Source organism: Microplitis demolitor, chromosome 8, assembly GCF_026212275.2.
Source record: "Microplitis demolitor isolate Queensland-Clemson2020A chromosome 8, iyMicDemo2.1a, whole genome shotgun sequence".
Classification (NCBI taxonomy): Eukaryota; Metazoa; Arthropoda; class Insecta; order Hymenoptera; family Braconidae; genus Microplitis; species Microplitis demolitor.
In genome coordinates this window covers 12665176-12687806 of record NC_068552.1, presented here as the reverse complement: position 1 = coordinate 12687806, position 22631 = coordinate 12665176, and the positions used below count along the sequence as shown (strand labels likewise).

At 29.3% G+C, this 22631-nt stretch overlaps 1 protein-coding gene across 3 annotated transcripts in view; it reads left to right on the top strand.

Moving 5' to 3' along the window:
• The window catches only part of LOC103573956 (mannosyl-oligosaccharide 1,2-alpha-mannosidase IA), a 276712-nt gene that overhangs the window by 248130 nt on the left and 5951 nt on the right, over positions 1-22631 (top strand). Inside the window, exons 2-5 of one of the 3 annotated variants that reach the window (XM_053741013.1) lie at positions 1154-1924; positions 6213-6428; positions 19495-19674; positions 21983-22196. In XM_053741013.1, coding sequence (XP_053596988.1) covers positions 1556-1924; positions 6213-6428; positions 19495-19674; positions 21983-22196 — 979 coding nt within the window. In that variant the 5' untranslated portion in view covers positions 1154-1555. Of the gene's footprint in view, positions 1-1153; positions 1925-6212; positions 6429-19494; positions 19675-21982; positions 22197-22631 lie in introns of those variants that run through there. The other 2 variants (XM_053741016.1, XM_053741012.1) reach the window with 2 other exon arrangements.

The window sequence follows — 22631 nt, the reverse complement described above, 5'->3', positions numbered from 1 at the left end:
CCATCACTAAGAATTTGCGACTTCGACAACTTCTCTCCTGCTGTCTATTCTCCCTTACTTATATTAATAATCGATTTTAATCAGACCCATTTTCATCATGTCATTATAATGTAATGGTTCAAACTTTATCTCAAAACTATTAGTCAAATAGTTTTACTTCTTATACACACATTTTATTTATTATAAACAAAATATGTATTAATGACTATATGTATGTACGGATCACAGTACTCGATTTATTTAATAAAAATTTTCAAGTAAAAAAAAATACTAACCCGGGTCAAAAAATCTAGCCTCAATCCAGCCTCACTGAGTAAAAAAAAGTGATCACCTCAAATGGTGATCAAAGAGCCTCAAATAATACTAATCGAATTTAAATTACATAGTCGAGACTAGGTTCATTTGAGGCTCATCGAGGCTTATTGAGAATCTTTGAGCATCATTTGAGGCTCATTGGGGCTTTTTGAACATCATCTGAGGCTTAAAATGCCTTTTTTACTCAGTGAGGCTGGATTGAAGCTTACTTGGGTTCGATGAGGCTAGATTGAGGCTATATATTTTGACCCAGGGAAACGAGTGTTTTGCATATGGAAATTAAATTTTACCATGATATAAAAAAATATTTTTATAACGTTTAGTGAAAATCAAGTTGACTTTTGAGTACGAATGCAATGAGTTGGAAAATCGTCTGACTGTCGTCTGCTAATCGTATTTTTCGCTTGATTGCTTTGAACGCTACACACCAAGCTAACTCTATATGTGTATAGATATATATATATGAATTTCTTTCAGCTATGTGTAAAGATAAATCAATTGACAAATTGAATAGAGTAGAAAAATAACGTTTAACGTTTAACCAATCAATTGATTTTTTTTTATATTTAATTATATTTGGAGTTGCACAAGAAGAAAAAGAAATTAAAACTCGGGTGGTTAATTGCACGACGAATGATCAAAGCTTTGAATTTAAATTTAATATAAAAATATTTACTTTTCAATTTAGTTCAATACTTTTAAATGTTGATTCCAAAGTGATTTAACCGACAGTTTCGGTAATAAAAAACGATAAAATAGTGAAGCAATGATTTTTGAGTACCTGCCATTTATTTTTAATATTTAAAAAAAAAACCACAATGAATTTATTTTTCCACAGCATAATTGACAAATGATCCATTGGTATAAGAGTGAAGAAAGTTGAATGCTCGTGGCAGAAACTATTGAGACAATCATCAAGCACTTGGTTACGGTGGTTTACTAAGGGGTCACGGACAACAACAACAGGTGGTCGACAACGAGTTACTGACTTTGAATTGAAGACGGTCTTATGTACTCGTAATAATAATAATCAGCTTATCGATTATTAAAATAGCAAACCACCACTCTGCATATGTATGCACATAAAATTTAATTACTATAAAATAATTTCGAAAAAGTGTGAAAAAGAATTTTAAATAAACCTGTAGGATCAATAAGAAACGTCAATACGACTGGGCAAAGCGAAATACCGGTTGAAAGCCGGTCGTGGTGGCGGTGCGAGTGCAAGTGCCTTGACGACATGCGATTAATACAGAGGTTAGCGATCAGCGGACTGCTTTCAGTCATGCTGATCGTATTATTAACTGGTACATTTATAACCCGCCGTGATCTTATAACGAGTGTTGTCGATCGTGGTGTCGGGCCTGAGGAAAGATCCGAACAAATAAATCCAGCATGGGTCCAGGACAATGCTATTTCTGATCCAGAACATCAACGAAACGAGCTCAAAGAACGTCGACCCGTCAATGTCAGACACAGACCAGCCGATTATCTCGAGCAGTCTTCAGCAATTGCATCACCTACCGATCCCATTCCTGTTTACCTTGTTAAGGCACCCAATCCACCGCTGGATGACATCACCAATCAACGCCGTGAAAAAATTAAGGAGGTTTGTATTTTTATTTTATACACGTTGGTCAACAATCTGTCAATGAGTAATTTATGATCAGTTATTATTGTTTAAATTTTGACTCGAAAATAGAACAAACAAAGGTAAGTGCAATATTGTATTAATCAACAGTCTGAGAGAAAGCTTTGTAGTTAAACGTTAATTAGCTGAAAGTGCATGAAGGACAATTAACAATGCTTTGTACGAATTATAGTATCGACATATCCATTACAGTGCACATCTATATAATCGTTGATAGAAAGAGAGATTGAGAGAGAGAGAGAAACAGTACAGTAGAGTAGCGGTGATGGAGTAAATGTTCATCGGTTCGGAAGTGCAATCGATCGTCAGAAGATTCCTATATATATTATATATATATATACATGCTCAGGAAGTTCGGTTAACCGTAAAACGAGATGAAGCGGCTGAGTGAATAGCACTATGGCTAAACGCAATTAACAGTCAAGATGAACTTGGCTTTATACAGTATAGCGTAGTACAACTAACCATTTTAAATTATATAGATATATAAAAATATATAGTACAATTAACAACAAACGATCTTTCGCTCAAAAGCCTGATACTTAGCTCACTAGCTTCTTACTTTCTTACTATATCTCTATACTAATAAATCTTGGTAGTTTTAAATAAATGTCTCGCTGAGAAAGGGAGTCTTACAAAGTTCTTAACCATTCTCATCCATCCTCTTTCATTGTACATAACACCAGTACATCCAACACCTTCACTACAGTATAGAAGATGTAAGCAATACTAGCACCAGCACTAGCATTAGCTACTCGAGGCTGACATTCAGATTATCCCAAAAACCGTTTCCCTTTAGGTTTATATCTGTCCTTTTTTCGTATCCTGAGACGACGAAAGTCTCATTGTCTTTTACTCGGTTGAACAGCACCAGACGATTAACAAGTAGTAGACGTCTCTTGTCGTCACCAGCCAACGCATTGGAACAATGGGAAACGGGGCTCTCACATAATGAGGCGCTAGTTAAGGGCGGAGCGGAAAGTAGAGAGGCGAACATCAGATCTTTGTGATGGAAGTGAGTGAGAATCCGTTGACATGACAGACGAGGACAGACAGAGCTGAAGAACACTATTGAGCTTAAATTTTGGTACTGAATTATGTTAAAACATATATAGTTATACACCGACAAAATCTTATGTACAGACACCGCAAGAAGAAGAACAAATTATTTAATATTAAAGGTATAAGAGAGAAAATAAATTATAAGAAGAAAAAGAAGAAGATGAAGAAGAAGAAGAAGAAGAAGAAGAAGTGTGATGGTGCTTTTAAGTCTGAAGGATTTCTGTGTATATATTCAAACGTGAATAAATGAGGGGATGGTATTAGTGGGAGTAAATGTATACCGTCGCTTAAGCAAAGATTAATTTGTGCTATTAACCCGAATCGAGACACAATACCGCCCTCGTCTCACAATGATAAACAAAGACATAATTATGCTCCAGGGTGAGAGACCGTGTTGTGGCGGAGAACTTGCCCGCTCACTCGCTTGCTCTACTCGCGTACATGATAAGTTTTGTCTGAAAGATGATGGCAATGATGATGATGATGATGATGATGGACCATACACGTTGGATAGACAATCTACTGAGCCGTTGGCGGACTAAAACTCGTCTACTCGCCTACTCACCTTTCACACAACATCCGCGTCGTGATATCATTAACAATCTTAATACAAACGCGTCGGCGTTTATTCATTAACCAGTTTTATTTTATTATCATTATTATTATTATTTTTTTTTTTCATTACGTACATGTTATATATCATATATTTTTTATAAACAATTATTATCAAGTATTTTTATACTTTATACTGTATACTAAACTTATAATATAGAAACAATAGCTTTTAAATACTCATAAATCTATTTTAAACCTTAAAAGCTATAAAAATAATACTTTTCATCATTTTACATCGCATTTAAAATTTTCATGACTGGTATTTATTCAAAAAGTATGTATTGTCGAATTGATTTATATTTTTTAATATGAGCTATATGTACTTTAAATAATGGAGGTTAAAAAATGAATTATAGAAGAATACAAACTGTACGTCATTAAATTTTAAATAAGATACGAAGAAATGATATAATTGGTTGCATCTAAGCGTGAATTAGAGTCACTTACACTTGAGTAAAGTTAAAAAAAAACTATTTCACCCATCACCTACAACTTGCTGTCCACATAATGTCTTTTTGTAGATCTTTATATTCTATACGAGTAAAATAAAACTGAAACTAATTTTACGCTTAGCGAACAAGAAAAATTGGCAGTAAAATCGCGCTTCTATATATGCCTTCCTATTAGTGTCGTCGGCAACCGTGAGTCCTGGATAATGAGATGAGCTTTTCCTTGCTTTTACTACTCGCTCTTTACATATACAGATATAGAGTGCTTGCTAGTGGAAAAAGATACAAAGCGAAGTAAGGGAAGAAGTAAAACGAAAAGACAATTACGTTCAATATAAATTGCTTGCTTTTAAACTGATCAATACTCAAGACTTTTATTTATTACTATAAAATATATGATTATTTTATATTTTCATACCCGATGAAAAAAATAGCAAGTTTTCGTATGTTAGTATCTACATGCTTAGATAAAAAAAATTTCTATCTGAGCACAGAAAAATAATAATATAATTTTTCCGTGCACATAATATTACAATGAAAATATTGAATTTGTACTAAATTCAATTTTCCCCGAATTTATATTAGATAAATGAATCCAATAACACAGAGCAGAAAACGAAAGAAAGAATAAATTCAATACGATAATTAAATTTTCTTAGAATGAAACCTAGCTTTGACTTGTTTCACTTATATATTTTTAAATTTTATTTTACCTCTTGTATACTTTCGTATTTTTCTTTTACGTATGCTGTACTTACTCTTTTCTCGTACAAACCGAGCAACCTAATGGATTAATCTCGATGTGGACACTAACCAGATTATTCCGAAGCCCGTGTTAAATCGGTTAGATGTCAATTTTACTTTTAACAAGGTATTACCACAGTTTTTCTTGACAAATTACAAAACTAACTATAATTGTCTAGCCGGATAATTTTAGTTTTGAACTAAAAGTTAATTTATAAAACTAAACACAATAAATTAGACACTAATTTCGAATTAAGGTAATTATTTAACCGTTATCCTAAAAGAAACAACTTATTCGGTATCTAAAAATAAATTTTTAATCATTACGTGTTCTAAAATATGCAGTATAATTCAATAATAAATTAAAATAATGGTACCGGTTTGTTATCCTAAGCGAGTATCATAGAATACATTTAAATAATTGTGCAACACTATAAAAACAATCACGTAGTTTATGTATAAAAAAAATACAATTTTTTATACAAAAAATCATAACTATTCAATGTTTATTTGGCGATAAAAAAATAGATACTGACAATATGTATATAAATTGGTAATTATAATTATTATTTTTTAATTGATGAACCTGTTATTTCAGTGATATTTATTTGAAACGATTCATTGAAGATATTGTGGAGAGAATGCTGTTATTTTAATCGTTTTGTGTTCCATACATTCTTTCTTCCAATATAGAGTGCAACACTCGGCAATTATCGCCGGTGCACGTGACACGTTTGCGAACATCATCGAATATAACGTTTCGTTTATATATATATATGAATTGGTAAAGTTCTTGGAGTGACAAAACCACGGGAGTTAGTGATGGTACTTGAAAACTCGAGTACAAGCCAAGTTTCTCAAGTATAAACAGGGTGACGTGTCGGTCGCATTTGAAATGCGTTTACTTCGTGAATTTTCATTGAAACATGGCATTGTTTGCATGCTAACAGAGATACGAAATTCTAGTGTGTAAAGAGAAAACCAGAAGAAGAAAGAAATAGAGGATATATATATACAATTGTATGAGACCTCTTTTCTGTCGGTCTTTTGAGAACAAGAATTTAATCATCTTGAAAAGATTTACACTAGGACAAGAGCTCGGGTGCAGTCAAGAGATCCTCAAATTTCTCATCCCATGTCTTTGATTCTCGCTATGTTTCTCGAAATTTCATGAGAGAATAGAGAATACAGAAGTGAGAGAGCATTTAAGGAATGTAGAATGCAATCTTGACGATATATAGATATTACATCCTTTATTGCCTATACACCTACTTTTCATTATGATTTTTTTTACCCTTATTTTACATTCCATTTTTTGTTTTTATTTAGTCATGCATATGAAAACGTTTTTTTTTTTTTTTTGTTAATTTTTGCAGATGATGAAGCATGGCTGGGACAATTATGTGAGATACGCCTGGGGCAAAAACGAGCTGAGACCAATCTCCAAGAGAGGACACAGTGCCAGCATTTTTGGAGCTTCAAATATGGGCGCTACCATCGTTGATGGGATGGACACGCTTTATATTATGGGACTTCATGATGAATATAAACAGGCACGAGATTGGATTGCTCAGAACCTTGACTTCGATATTGTAAGTTTTTAATGCTTATCACGTTATACAATTTTTGACACTGATCTATGCTTTTGTAATAAACTATATTAACTTTATCACAGCATAAGTAAATTCCAAAGTTAGATAGATTCAGTAAAATTTTAAATTTTAATCTTTAATTTAATTTTCGCAAGAATATGAATATTCTATGCAAATTTTAATTTATTCAAAATTTTAAACAGCTAAAATTAAATGTAAATAAATTTAAGTAATAATAATTATTATAAAAACATCTGACCAACGTATAAGTAACCATCAATTCACCTACAATAACCAGAATTATTCATTATGTAAATCAATATAACCAGGGTGGGTTGCCTGGAGCTGTACTGTGTTTGTGAATGTTAGAGTACAACTGTCAGAATTTTCCCATCGCGAAGTAAAGTTTCATTTGGCAATCACAAACCTCCACTATTACATGATATACCTTATACACACACATATATATATATATATATATATATATATATATATATATATATATAATATATAGTTTTACCTTTGCCAATTCGGTATACCTCTAACCAACACTTGTACTCTGGTTTCCTCATCTGTTTCGCCTCTCGCATTCACCCTAAACTTGGTTACTCCGTTTATCCAGAGTTAGTATAACAGTGCCCGAGGCATTAAAGCGGATTTCCAAGTGGATAACTTCCCTTATTAACCTCGTGTGGGTGTCGCCGCGAGCTACAAAATCTACATCGCGAAGTGCCGAGATGGCTGGTATATTTTATAAAGATAAACGTAGTACTACACACGTTGACATCATAGTCACACGCGACCTAAAAGTGTCAAAAGTACTTTTTTTTATCTTTAAACTGCCTAATAAATTTTATTTAAAACTGACTAACATAATCTTCAAACAATGCAATAAACTTTATTTACGTCCTTCATTTATTACTTTAGTCGCAAATAAAAAATCTAAAGATTCTAATTTCGCAAAAAATATGAGTGATTTGTACATCAATTTTGTCCTTATCAGTATCAATAATTTAGAAAAAAAAACTTGCAAGTTCAAAGTTTATCTCGGTAAAGAAAAAACAAAATTTTTTTTCATTTAATATACCCGATTTTATTTATCTTTAAAGTTTAAATCCGTTCAAAATAATGCATTATCAATGTTTCAAAACTTTCCTTATCACAATTAACAAGTAACTTTGAAACTTATAATCGGGTCATCTCTATAACATTTTACACACGCATTCCCCCTAACCGAGTTTAGATATTACGTAATTTACATATTTAAACTTGTTTATTTATGCATATATATAAAGATGATGAAGTTAAACATTAATTAAAATAGGATACATCTGCATCCTATCAATGGTAACATTATAATACTTGAATTAACCTCGGGCTATCTATATATTGTTGTTGTTATTTTATTGAGTAGTTGTCCTAATTTTGATTGAATGACATTGGATCTAAGATGAAGATCACTCATTTGAGATTGAGTGAGTGAGATTGACGAGACAAGATGATAACAACAAGCAAGATCGTTTGCACATCGCTCTTGGCACAACCCTTCGAGGATTATACCTACGTATTTTCATAATTGCAGGGATTCAATACTTTGTACGCTCATTATTCATCGCCTTAGGCTTTGACATCACTGCTCATTTTGTGATAATCCTTACTACTTATTATACAGCCTGCAATTTTTATTTTTACATAATTTTTTTATACATTTTTAGTTCATTTATTTTTAAATATTTAACGAAGTACTGGATTTCATCATTAATGTAAACAATAGTTTTGAATATCAAACTTTTTTTTTTGTCAATATGTGCAGTGTTTGTTTCATATATTATTTAACAACGTATTTTAAAAATTCAATTTCAATGTACTTCATAGCTAAAATAACGATGTTTATTATATTCTGTTCATTGGAACTTACGAAAGCCAATTTCAAATAAATTTCCACGTTGATTACATAAAATTTGATATTTAGTTTTAATAAAATACATTTTGTTTTTATCAAAAATGTTAAATAAAATTATTCAAGCATTATAAAGTTTTATGACAAAATAAATCACTAGGATAATTGGTTTATATATAGTGTATATATATACCGAAAATTCTGAGCATTCAAGACCAGTTAATAGCTTTCGTCACAATACAGATACTACAGCCCAAGTAAAACCGAATACGCGATAACTTGGATGAGAATTCGACTGTGAAATTCCAAACGACGTTCCATGGGTTCTAAAATATTTCGTAGGTTTCTCACGGCAGGGGGTGGTCCATCCCTCTTTTTAGAACTGGCAATACTACTCCGGAGGTCCATGAAATTTTAGTTCGCATTCTCAATTTAAAAAAAAAAATAAATAATAAACAATAAAATACGAATACAAATATAATCAATAATAAAAAATTTATATAATTAATTGACAAAAGATGAATTAAATTTATAACTTTTTAATGAATTAGAAAATATAAAAAAATTTAACTATTGAATAATGGATTTATAGCTGGATTAATATATCTACACTTAAATATATCATTTAAATAAATAGTCATGGTGATAATAAAAGTTATTCTGGAGCATTTAAATTGTCGTATAGCACGATAAAACAATGGACGGTCCTTTAAGTCGTTACCAACTGCGGATCTTATATTCTTTCGTGCAAACTAGCGTATATATATATATATATATATATATATATATATATATATATATATATATATATATGTTTATGTATATACATACATACTTGTTTTCTCTTTTTCGCTAGATGGCTCCGTAAATTGTGATTTAGTTTAGCGACAAGAGAGGACAGCAAAGAGAAATATACATCCCACATTCACATATCCACAAAGCTTCGACTTTACCGCGCTACCGACAACGCGAGTAGTTGGTAGTGAGAAGCTTATCTAAAGCACGAGTGTAATGTCTCTATTCCCTTGACTACCTTTACCTTTTTGCTTTACTTTCACCTCTCTTATATCGCTTCTGTTTAGATGTCCTATCAACTGCGGCTATGTTACACGAGAAATTTTAACGTAAACGCTGCTGGTGATAAGCTCTTTTTCCGTAACCAAACCAAATTCAGTAAAAAAAAAAAAGTATTCGTGAAGAAAGTGTACAAAATCCGAAACAAATATGTAAACACATTTTTTTTTATATGCCAACATTAAACTATAAGAAGATCGACCAAATCCTTCAAACTTTGTATAAAAATTATTGATAGGAAAAAATTTGTAAATGTTCGATGTTATGATTTTCTCGCCCATCATTTCCTACATTTTTTTCATCGATAAAATAAATTGACTACTTTGTCTTAGATAAATTTAACTTTAAGATCACGTTACTAGATTTGAAAAAAAAAAAAAAAAAAATAAATAATAAATAATCGCCAACTCGAAATTTTTTAAAATCATTTTGTGAATTATTTCATATACAAAGTAGAGTAATATTTTAAAATATTATATTTTTTAAGGAAAAGAATATATATAAGAAAAAATACGAAAGGTTAACTTTGTACTACTCTACTGTATATATAAACGAATTAAAGTCTGACGTTGAAATACTCCTGGAAAAAACTCGTTGACCAACAAACTCATTTTTAATTTTTTTCTTTATTGTTTTACTTTATATATATATATATATATATATTTTTTTTTTTTTTTTTGTTTATCTATTTATTTTATTTTTACATCAGATTTTTTTCTTTCGTTTACTATTGTCTTTATTGCGGATTTCAAAGCTAGTATAGAGTTAAAGAAGACGAGAACGAGAGCTAGATGGAGGAAAAAAAGTCGAATAAAAAACAAGGGTTGAAAAACAGAGTTTTAAGAAAGATTGAAAGAAAGAGACACACGACTTCTCAGTTATTGCGCCTTAAGATATCCCCACACACACAAAGTTTAAACTTGAAAATGTTTGCACTCATTCTCTTACTTTTTTTTTCTCTTTATAATACCCATCCCACTATTTTCACTTGTATTCGTATCCTATTCTTTCATCTCTTTCTTTCTTACGGTCACTATGTAATATCACACTACGTTTACAGCCCGCTATTATTGCACGCTCGTTATTGCTTCGTGATGTAATTTCATTCCGAGAAAATCCTCCACTCCCTTACTTCTCCTTCCATTCATGCTTCCAAGTGTAATCCGACTTTCTACTCTATGAGGATCTTTCTCACTTGCGCACTCTCTTTTCTATACTCTTTTTTCCAGGCTAAGGGTTACTTTGGCACTCATCCAAAAAAATCCCTTGCCAATTTACCTTCTCACTATACCTATACATATAATCCATTAATTATTTTTTAATCCCGCAAATGTGTATCTACATTTTTAAGACCACTAAAGCTCATAATAAACATCATTTTGATGTTTTGATATTTTTATTTATATTTTAAACGTCAATTAGAGACATTTTAAATTTAATATTTATAATACCTTTAAGTTCAATTCAGTGATTAAAAAATTATTAAGGTTTTTGTTTTTATTTCAAAAACTAAAAATGCGGTTCTACCAAACAGACATCCCTCATAAATTATTTCTATAATTTTTTTTTTTATTTAAATTAATTCTTCCTACTATTAAATTTTTATTAAATTTCTTTTATTATTTAATTTAATATATTTATATGTTTTCCATATGACTTTTATCGCATCTAAAAAGTTTTTTTATGGATTCAAAAAAAAAGACTCTAGTCAGAAATAAATTGAATAAAATTATACGCATAGTTTTTTATTAAAAACTTTTCACTAGCTGCAACATTAATGAAGAAATCTACTCGAGTTATATTTTAGTATTGAATATTTAAAATAAACGAAAATCGATTAATTCTATTTTTCTAAAATTATGACATACGTATGCGTAGAAAGACCAACTACCGATTCAGAAAAAACATATATATTCAATATTGATTTTTAGGTGTAAAATTAACGTTGGTTTATATAAAATAAATTCTGTGTTATTTTTGAACTGATCTTTTTCTGAAAATTTATATTTTATGACACTACATAAATAGTAAATCTTTCTTGAGACCTACAGATCGATGAAATATATTTAGGCTAGAGCAAAGCCTTTTTCCTCACACGAAGCGTAGTGGGGTGTGCAGTGAAGATATTTATTTTATTTAAATCTAATGAAACTAAAAAAAAAATTACCGTAAATGACATAAAAGATAATTATTATTGAATAATTGTTATATTTATATGCAAATTATCTAAAATAAAAAATATTGAAGTATATAGATTAACTAATTTTGAATAGTAGATTCGATGAGATATGTCAGAAGTCAATTATAACTTTTTTTTTAATTTCTAAAACTCATTTTCTCTATTTAAAATCATTGGGAGGATTGTCAGTTGATATTACCGTTCTCAGTTTCCTTCAATCCCATGATGAAAAAAAATAGATTAGTATACATTCATTTCTCTGTACTAAACGAGAAATTGTAAAGTAAAAATGGTCATCAATGCTGTATAATGTAATGTATGACGTTTTCATTAAAACTTACTGAGGTGCGTTATATTATCTGACGAAGAGAAAAATCACACAAAAAGCGGACGTGGAGGTGAATGAAGCAAGACAGCATAGTCTGGCTGGAGTCGAGGATAGTAAAACATTATATACATATAGAGTTTAGATAGTTGAGGGTGAGAGTAGAGGTCGAGTTGAGAGCGATGGTCGGCTTGTCAGGATTAACGTTTTCTTTAACGACCAACGGCGCCTTCTCGTTTACGTGCCTGTGCAATCTTCCACCTTCACTTATTCTTCACCCTCTTTATTCAAACTCTTTTTTCTTTCATTCTCTTATTTTCTTAACTTTTTTTTCTCATTCCTAACATCACTACTATATATACATATATAGCTCCGTCGTTGAATTTTCTCGTTGCCTGTGCATTTACCGCGATAATTCCTATGCACATCTTATCCGACCTGATTCCTTTATCTTTTACAACTCTGTCTTCATCCAATCGCGTTCTCTATCTCTCCTTAACTCTATTTTCATTACTGTAATTCTAATTTCTCGACTACTTTTGTTTAAGAAACAACAAGAGAAATAAATTTGATAATATATCTCATCATTGGCAATACTTGAGTATGGTAATCTTAATTAATATCAAAAATTAAACTTACATGTTATTTCCTGCCGATATAAACAAAAGATGACACTTTATTTTTTATCACAAAAAAAAAGAAGCGTTCATAATTTATAAAAAGAAAACATGGATCTTAATGAAATAAAATGAATTAATGAAATGGATTTTTGAAGGTAACTATGTACGTAAATTCAGAATTCGAAAAAATCACCCATTGACAGTTGGAAATAAAATTATTAGCGAAATAATTTTAAGTAAATCTTTAAGTAATGAGACCTATATGAATAATTATCGTTGAAAATTAAATTAAGTATTATATTGAATGATCAACATTGCGATAAAAGATGAAAGATTAAATTTAGAGATGGTAAAATTGATACCTCTCAGTAATCATCAGAAGATGTATTACTATTGCCAAGAATTTATAATTATTCCTTTAAAAATTATGAAACGCTAATTGAAATCTGTGTTATAGTCGTTCACTTTTCTGAGGCAAAATGAAAAAATTTGTTTACTGCTTTGAATTTTTAAGTGCGCTTTTTACTTTGAGTACTTTATAGGAAAAGAGGAGGGGGGGGGGGCAAAATGGGCCCCTTAAGAAAAAAAGGCTCGTATCCTCAGTAGTTCTCACTTGTTTTACTTCTTTCTAGCCCCTGACCATGTTTTTGGTCTTAATGTATCGCGTCTATTAAAAATTAAAAATCTTTAAATTCGGGGCAAAATGGGTACCTCCAAAGAAATTCTTAATACATAATTTTTTTTTACTGCTTTTACATTTTCGAGTCTTTTGCCATGTATTCATAATCAATATGCTCCAGAAATAAAAAAATTAAAATTTAAGGCCAAATAGGCCCTTTAAAAAATTTACTAAAATTCGACTATTATTTTATTTCATCTTAATAGTATGTTGCACGTCAAGGGAGGAAAGTAGGATATTCCAAACCGAGTATAATTACTTACCCGAGTCGAAAATGCAAGGGTCGCAAGCAGTCGGATTGGGATTTCCTACTTTTGAAAAAAAAAAAAAAAAAAAAAATCAATTTTCAAATTTAAATTCAGAAAATTTTTCTATTTATATGTGTGAAAAGTAAACCACAATTTTAAACACTTTGCAAGGATTCCTTGTTCATAATTCATTTAAACTGAAAAAAAATTTTAGAGAGGAGGGGGGAGGGCATTTTGCCCCCAAATATTTCGAGGCATCCAAAATTTTAGGGGGCCTATTTCGCCCCCAGCTTCCTCCCCCCTTTCTCTATATATCGCTCCTCATTTATAATAATCGCTGAATAAATTAAAACTTATTAATGAAATCTAGGTTTTTGTTTTTTGTGACAACGAACCTCAAAAATTAATAAATATTTTTATGGTACTTAAAACTAACATCATAAAATGAAAAAAATCCTAAGCTCTATCTAAAAATTAATAGTTTACTCAAGATTTTTCATTTAAATATCTTTAAATGTAAATTAGGAATTTTGCAATAAAAATTTACATACATTTTTTTAAATTTGATTGGTGGGCAGCAAAGCGGACGAAGATATTGCCGATTTAATTTTAAAATGAATTAAACAAATAATATAAATATGAAAGGATTATGGTATTTGGAATAAAAAAAAATGCAATAGTCATTAAATCACTTGTATATAAGTGAAATAGTAGCCTGGCTATATAAATTTTCAGATATATTATTTCAGTAATCTTAATTAATCCTCAAAAAAATATATACGTTGATCCAAACGAAGCAATATGGCTTATCTTGATCCGACATTTTCCGAGCTCCCATTTTCTCTCTACTTACTACATCACCAAGTCATCCCTCGTCTTGATACCTTTTCCCACACTATCTCTTACTCTTACTGTAACTCCGTACTTTCTCACATTTTTTTATGTTTTTTTATATTCTCAACTCTATAAAACTAGTTATCCATTTATTTTACCTTTTGACCCACGTTAGATCAAGAAATATTAAAATAAATTGCTATCATTATACCAAGTGATACGATTATATTTCGTAATATTCTCTAAGGACATGTGAACTATGATGTATACAGAGGATCTGATTTTCTCTGACATTTATTATCATATTACTATCTTGTAATTTAACAACCCCCATAACATATATTTTTATTATAAATTTTTTTCATGGGGGGAATGTTAAAAATTATCTACATTCATAAAAGTTTTTATCATCACTATAATATTCTTTTTTTACTAAATTTTTTTATTTATCTCTCTATATATTTCCGGAAATAAATATTTCAATTAAATTACGCGACGAAATTGTTGGAACATAAATTACATTGATAGAAATATTTATTCGATATTAATAAATGCATTTATTTGAAACAATTTTTCAGCCTTATTCGGCTGAAATAAGCATTTGGTTGCCTCAAATATAGATTTATGGTTAGTTAATAAATCTCATATTTGAGTGAATACACCGCTGCGATTTTTTACTACAGCGCCACTTTCTGTTTACAATACCTTTCAGTATACTGTTTAGTGTAATAAATTCAAAATATAATTAACTAAATATTATTTTATGAATAAAAAAAAATGCTGAATATTTTTTAAACTAATTACTGTGCGTATTATTTTTTTTTTACAAATAAAGTTAAATGATACTATAAATTATTTGTCATAACCCTACTTAATTAGCTTCATGTGTCATTTCCTTCGATTCAAATGAGCCGTTTATTGACTATTAAAAAATATTTATTTGGTTCAAATAAATCTCATTTAGTAAACCATTTGTTAAATATTAATAAATATTTATTTGGTTAAACTTTCAAATAAATAATTTATTTACTATTAATAAATCTTATTTGGTTCAAATAAATACTTCTATCAGTGTGAAAATTTTTAACTTCCCGCTAAGAAAATCGACGATTTTCAAAAATTTCGGAAAGTTATTGTTTTCACCCCGATTTTCGAAAATCGAGTTTTTATCAGATGTTGACAATTTGAGATCCTAGGAAGCTATTCTGACTATTTTCAGAATGATGACCGAGTGTGTATGTCTGTGTGTGTGTGTGTGTGTGTGTGTGTGTGTGTGTGTGTGTGTGTGTGTGTGTGTGTGTGTGTGTGTGTGTGTGTGTGTGTGTGTGTGTGTGTGTGTGTGTGTGTGTGTGTGTGTGTGTGTGTGTGTGTGTGTGTGTGTGTGTGTGTGTGTGTGTGTGTGTGTGTGTATATATGTAAACTCTTTGTAACTTTTTAACTAATGAATCGATTTGGATTGTTGAGGTGACAATCGAAAGAGCTTGTTGGGCATCAACTTTCCTGAAAATTTCAGATTATTTGATCGAATAGACTCGAAAATATTTGCGAATTACGAAAAAAAAAAAAAGTTTTTTTTAAGTTTTTTATTGATTTTTCAAAAACGACTTATACGATCGACTTCAAAATCTAATCAGCTCTAGAATTTGATGAAACGCGTCGATTGCCGCCTTAGTCATCAAAATCGGTTTATTCGTTCGCGAGATATCGTCGGAGAAAGAAATGGTAAAAAACGGGTTTTTCCAAATATCTTCGAAACAACTAAACCGATCGATTTCAAATTTTAATTAGCTTTAGGATTCAATGAAACGCACCGTTTGTTAGCTTAAACGTCAAAATCGATTCATTAGTTCAAGAGATATCGGCGTTGAAAAATTAAAAAAATAACATTTAACATTACTTTTTCCGGATAAATAATAATATAATGTACTAAAATGTGCCTATATGTAAAATCATATCAACTCTTCCTCTTTATATTTTTTCCGATCATCACATCACGCCATCTAACTTGTTTTTTAGTTTAAATCATATTATCAACAAAAAAATTGAAAAAACGCAATTTTCAATATTTTTCTCGGGTATTTCATATTTTATTGTTTCTGGCATGAATCAAAACTTATTTAAATCTTGATTTTGATCCCTGACATTGATTTATTCCTCAATACACTGATTTTATTGAACATAATCGGAAATTAAATTTAAAAAACCGCTTTTTTATTAATGATTTTCGATTCTTGAATTTTCAAACTTTAGCATAAAACGTTATTTGTTAGAGCTTGAAAAGATCATAAAAAAACAACGGCATGTAATAGCATTTTCGAGCTCGAAGAGCTCGAAAATACATCCGCACTAATGTTTTCGAGTTCAAGGAGCGCAGGGCCAACCGATGCCCAGATTTTTTTTTATTAATAATTAATCCAAATTCATTGATTAATAATTACCTACTCATGTTTTTATTTAGTCAATTTTCAAACTGTAGTCAATTATGCACATTAAGCTATTATTCAGCTATTTCATTACAGACTTTACTACTTAAGTTCCCTACAAACCATCTGTATGAATTGTTCTAATGAAATAAATGCTAAATATCATGTGAATTTATATCATTAAATGTGTATATTCAAAAGTATCAATTTTAATATATCTATTATTAAGAGGTGAGACACTATAACGACTCGAAGCATGATGGCTCAAGTAAAAAATTTAGTAAAAAAAAAAAATAAATTTTTTTATTTATCGTGCGATTGTTATGAATTTTTCAGTGGTATGAAGTACCAAGGATAAAAAAAGCAGACCTAAAAAATTTACCAATAATAAAAAAGTTATTTTCGAAGTACTCTGTCTTGGTCTAAATAAGAAAACTTATACTTTATTCAACGCCCGTCAATTTTTATTAGAGTTGAAAATTTAAACCATATCAGAAGAATAAATTTTTAAATATCTTTCTCATATTTCAATTAGTGAATGTTAATAACTGTTTACTAAATATAAATAAATAATATGATTAAAAATACTAAAATAAAAAAATAATTTAAATCATGAATATTTACTCAAAGTAATTTATAATTTATTTATTTATTTTTTTTAAATTTAGTTTCTTTAGATGTTCTTCCTAGCATTTCCTTCATGTTAATAATACTAACTCAGCACTATTACAGCGAGCCGGCTCTAGCAATCTTCTTTTCCTTGATTCCATCTTCAAACCGGCAGTTTCCGTTTTCCACAAAGCACAGAGAATATTTCTCATTCCATCTCCCTCTATAAATTTTTTTTTTTTTTTTGCTTTTCACGAATGGTAACTAATTAATGTGAGCACATGTTTTTTTTCTCTATTTTATATACGTATTTCCGTTCTTCATTAAATTTTTTTTACCCCTTTACTGGACAGAATAAAAAATAAAATAAAATTCACTAATTCTCAGTGGCATTAAGAATAGAATAATAAAACAAAAAATAATTAAATGAGATATTATGAGTGGCAATTATAAGATAATTAATATCCACCATAGATAAAAATAGAATAAGAGATAGATATTAAAAGTGTGCACTAATAGCTGTGAGTTAATACTTTTAACCAAAGTGCACCACTAGAGTCTCTGTAACCAGATGACTTGCTTCATATGAAACTAAATTATGGATGGATATTTTTACTTCACTTTTATGTACGCTGTTTTAAAAGGAGAGTCGGACAGAATAGGGTACTCAAAAATTGTAATAAAAAAATCTATTTTTCTCTTTGAAAATGGTTTCAAATTGTAAATTATTATATTTACAATTTCAGGTGCCCGAAAATTTTTTTTACAAATTTTTTTTTTACCATTCTTAGTCATAGATTACATCACATATCGGGATTATTTATGAATAATTTTTTTGTTCTTTAAATGATTAAAAGTTTGTTCAATTTTTAGTAATTGAGAGATTTCTTACATTCTTACATGTATAAGTAGGTAATTTTTAGCATTGATAATATATACACCCAAATATTTCAATCTAATTGTCCCGTTATATTTAATTACTTTTTAAATAAAATCCTTAATGAAATGCTTTATAAATGATTGATTGGATTGTCAATAGATTATTTTAAAATTAAATTGCTGATAAGAGTAAGTAATCGTTACAAATCATTTCCTTTGTATATTCAATGGCAAACTTTAATTTCCTAATTAACTAAAGAACGAGAAAGCGGAAGAAGAAAGAAATACAGAAGAGAAAGAAGAAAAAAGAGAAGTAATGGTAGTAGTAATAGTAAAAGGGAGTATAAGAGAAGGCGTATCCGCTAATTGCCACGTCGATAATTCACCCTACATCAACTGAGGTCGAGACTCCTTCATTATTACCTCGAATAAACAAACAACGTCTACCTCATTCACTTTCGTGCTACTTTTTTTTCTCTTTTAATCTAACATCGTTCGTCTGTAGAATGTACACACGGATAGAAAATAATAATAAAACAAATAATAAAATATATAGAGAATACGATAGATATAGATTGTGTTGATAAAGTGACGGTGACATCGTTATAACGAACATTTTAACAAACCGCACCTTTGGAAAATATTTGCTGGACCTGAGAAAGAAATAGATTGAGCGGGAAGAGGGAGCGACGATGGTATAGGTGGTGATGATGATGGTAGAAGTAGAGAGTACATCTACTTGGACAAATAAAACGTTATTTTATATATCGCCGCTTCTGGCGTCATACGTGAAACAAAAAAATAAAAAAACTGTTCATCGTTTTACGAGCGCGCGATTTAACGTTGACAGCTTCAAAATAAAAACCAAGACGTTCTTCCCATAGATGTTTATATGGACAAAATTTTTATCGCTATTTCATTTCATTTATCTCTTTATTATTACATATTATTTTTTTTTTTTTTATTATTAACGTATGGTTGAATAAAAAAAATATATATATATTATTTTATTTTTAATGACTCAACATTTGTACGCTTAATTGGAGTATAAATTATATTCAACGTATCAGTTATTCAATGATGATCATAAATAATTAAAAATACGCTGATTAAAGTATTTTATCAATTCATTATTAGACACTTCATATGAAATTTAATGGATTGAATTCGTTTTTTAATTATTCGGAGCACAACTTTAATTAACTTATTTATCAATTTATTTTTAAATTAATGATTATTAATATGACATTTTCATTTCACTTAATTATTTATTGTTTTTTTAAATATATTTTTCAGAATTCAGAAATATCTCTATTCGAAGCTAATATTCGTTTCATGGGAAGTTTATTAACTAACTATGCACTCACAGGAGATGTTATGTTCCGAGACAAGGCTGTACAACTTGGTGAGCGAATGCTACCAGCTTTTCAAACAGAAACGGGAATCCCTCATTCCCTTATCAACCTTCATACTGGGGTAAATATTTACATTAATACCTTTATTTGATTCATTCTTGTTCAAAAGCACTCTCTTATTAAAATATATCAAAAATAAATTAACTTTTTGTTTTATTTTGGTAGAAACTAACAATTGTGGTGTTTATGATTACCGATTTTTAATTAGTAATTATTACTGACCACCAATTAATGTTAGTTTTTTTTACGCTAAGCTCTAAAATGCGCATCTTTTTCGAAACATTTTTGCTCCTTGTAACTTCTGCAATAATAATGGTGTTACACGAAAAAAAAAAACTTTAAAAATTAGTGTTTAAAATTATAACTCGGAACCAGGGTATTAATACGGAGAATTTTAACATTTCAAGTAATAAATTTTGTAATGCGTGTCGTCTATTTTCTGAGTATCAGATACGATTTTTTAAGTTCAAATAGTAATTTTTCTTGCATAGATAATAAATTTTCATACTTGTCCTGTAATTATTTACGTTTTAATCATAAATAAAAAAATTAGTATTTAGAATGATAGTATTTACTGATCACTTTATCATTATATTTGTCGTATTCAATTTCTATACTTCATTTTTTTCCCTGTATGTAAATTTTCTTCAATTTTGTGTTAAAAATTGCCCATTTTTCCAATGCTTAAACGAAAAACTTCAATAAAATAAATATTCTAGTAATTATTGCACGACTCATGATGCGAAGCATCAGAGAGTGCTTTACGATCGAAAAATTTTTTTCGCCTCACTTCGGCAACTATTTCTATTATTATACTTTTGTTGATTCACGGAATTAAGATATGTTGCACACCATTTTGAAGATAATTTAATGGAGATTAATTCCATACTTTTCAAAAATTTATTTAGTTGAATAAAAACCGACAAAACATCAAAATAGTTTAAAAAAATTTCCTGTCCGTCAAGTATGAATCCCGTATACACGATAACTTGCGAAAAAATCCAGTAATTGAATCAAACTTTTTTTAAAAAAATTCTTTGAAAGATTTGTAGATCCCCTATTAAAAATGGCTAGGTAACTTAGTGTCGTTTAATTACAATTAATAAAAGAATAGAGAGGCTGTATAACTGGCTGTATAACGACTATACATGTATATCACCAGGGATACTTGCACATTACCGTCCTAGTACAGCTGTTTTTTTTTGTGTTATTGCTAATTGGTAAGCCTGAATTTTTTCAATTCAATTTTTTTTTTTATTTGTTTTTATTTACATATATTTTTTTTGTTATTAACCGAAATATTTTGAGAAAATTCTTTTATAATTATAAAAAATGACTAATGTAATTAAAAAAAAAAAACAACAAATTTTAATGACAGAAAATTGTATATATTTTAAATTTATTCGTGCTTCCCGCCATTTTTTTATTATTTTATTATTTCATAATAAATGAGCATTATGAGTCGTGTACTTTTGGATTTTCCAAATTTTTTTTTTTATTCGCCCGAGTCAAAAAACAAATTCTAGATTAGTCCTCAAATTGTTTTAGTCAAGATATTAAACATCAATTATAATTAAATAATATATATATATATTTAAATCCAATGCTTCGCATTCATTACATGAATTTTCTAGCAACGTGAATATTCGTTATAATTATAACTAATGGGTAGATGAAGTTTTAATTGCAACGCGACATCTGGAAATTTCTCACTAGTTTTTTCAATTAACTTATTTCTATATCTCTCTATACCACTAACGATTTAATAGTCAACTGCAGTAAATTACCACTGATTCAATCAAAATTCTTCAATAGCTATTATAATTTTTATAAAACAAAAAAAAAAAAGCTAAGAAGATTATCAAGGTATCCAGGAATTTTCCAATAAAATAAACGTTTCATGAAAATTGAATAGATAAAAAAAAAATAAAAAGAAAAGAAGTCGTTAAAATATGAGAAGCTCGCGGAAGAGTTAGATTCCTTACTCATTTATCTCCGCTGAGAAATTACCGTCGACGTCTTAATTGGCCAGATTGAATTATAAAATGATTATGCTTATTCTCAAGTCTATTCTCACTTCTGTTCAATCTATCCAATCATTTTTTTTACTTCTCTCTTTGTTATTGAATTTTTTAGCCTTCATCAATTTCACAACTTCCAAGTAAAACCAATTTATTCATCCATCTTTATACTCTTACAATCATTTAAGCGTGAAATATAATTTATTTGAATTCAATGACAAGTATATATCTAGCTATAATAATATATTTAATAAAATATATATTTATACCCACATTTAATCACATACATACTTGTATATAAATATAAATTAAGAATTAAATATTATGATCGATATAATAACATTTCAGATGAGTAGAAACTACGGTTGGGCAAGTGGTGGCTGTAGTATCCTCTCAGAGTTAGGTACTATGCATCTTGAGTTCTCATATCTGAGTGATATAACTGGCAATCCGGTTTTCAAGAGTAAAGTCGAACACGTGAGATCAACATTGAGGAGTCTTGAAAAACCCAAAGGCTTATATCCTAATTTCATTCATCCACGAACCGGCAAGTGGGGATTACGTAAGTACTCAATCTAATTTTATTTATTTTTTTTTTATTTGCCCACCACTCAAACAAGACAATTTTTTTCGTCACTCGGATTATCGTTCAATAGTAATAGAATCAATTAAATCCAATATAAAGATTAAAAAAAAATTCCTTTTCATCGAACTTAAAGAAAAAGTCCAGATTTTATTACACAATTAACTTTAATTTAATTTCCTTCGACCTGAGGATTAAACTTAACTTAATTTTTATTCAAAGTTACAAATTAAATAGTATTTAAAAAATTATATAAAACGTAAAAGGTGGAACATTTATTTCTCATTAAAAATTTAGTGACCCTTTTTTCAATAATATAAAACATTATAAATATCCCTATGTACTTATTACTATAATTTAATTTAATAAATCATCGACGGATAAATACAGAAATTAAATAGATTTTTAATTCAC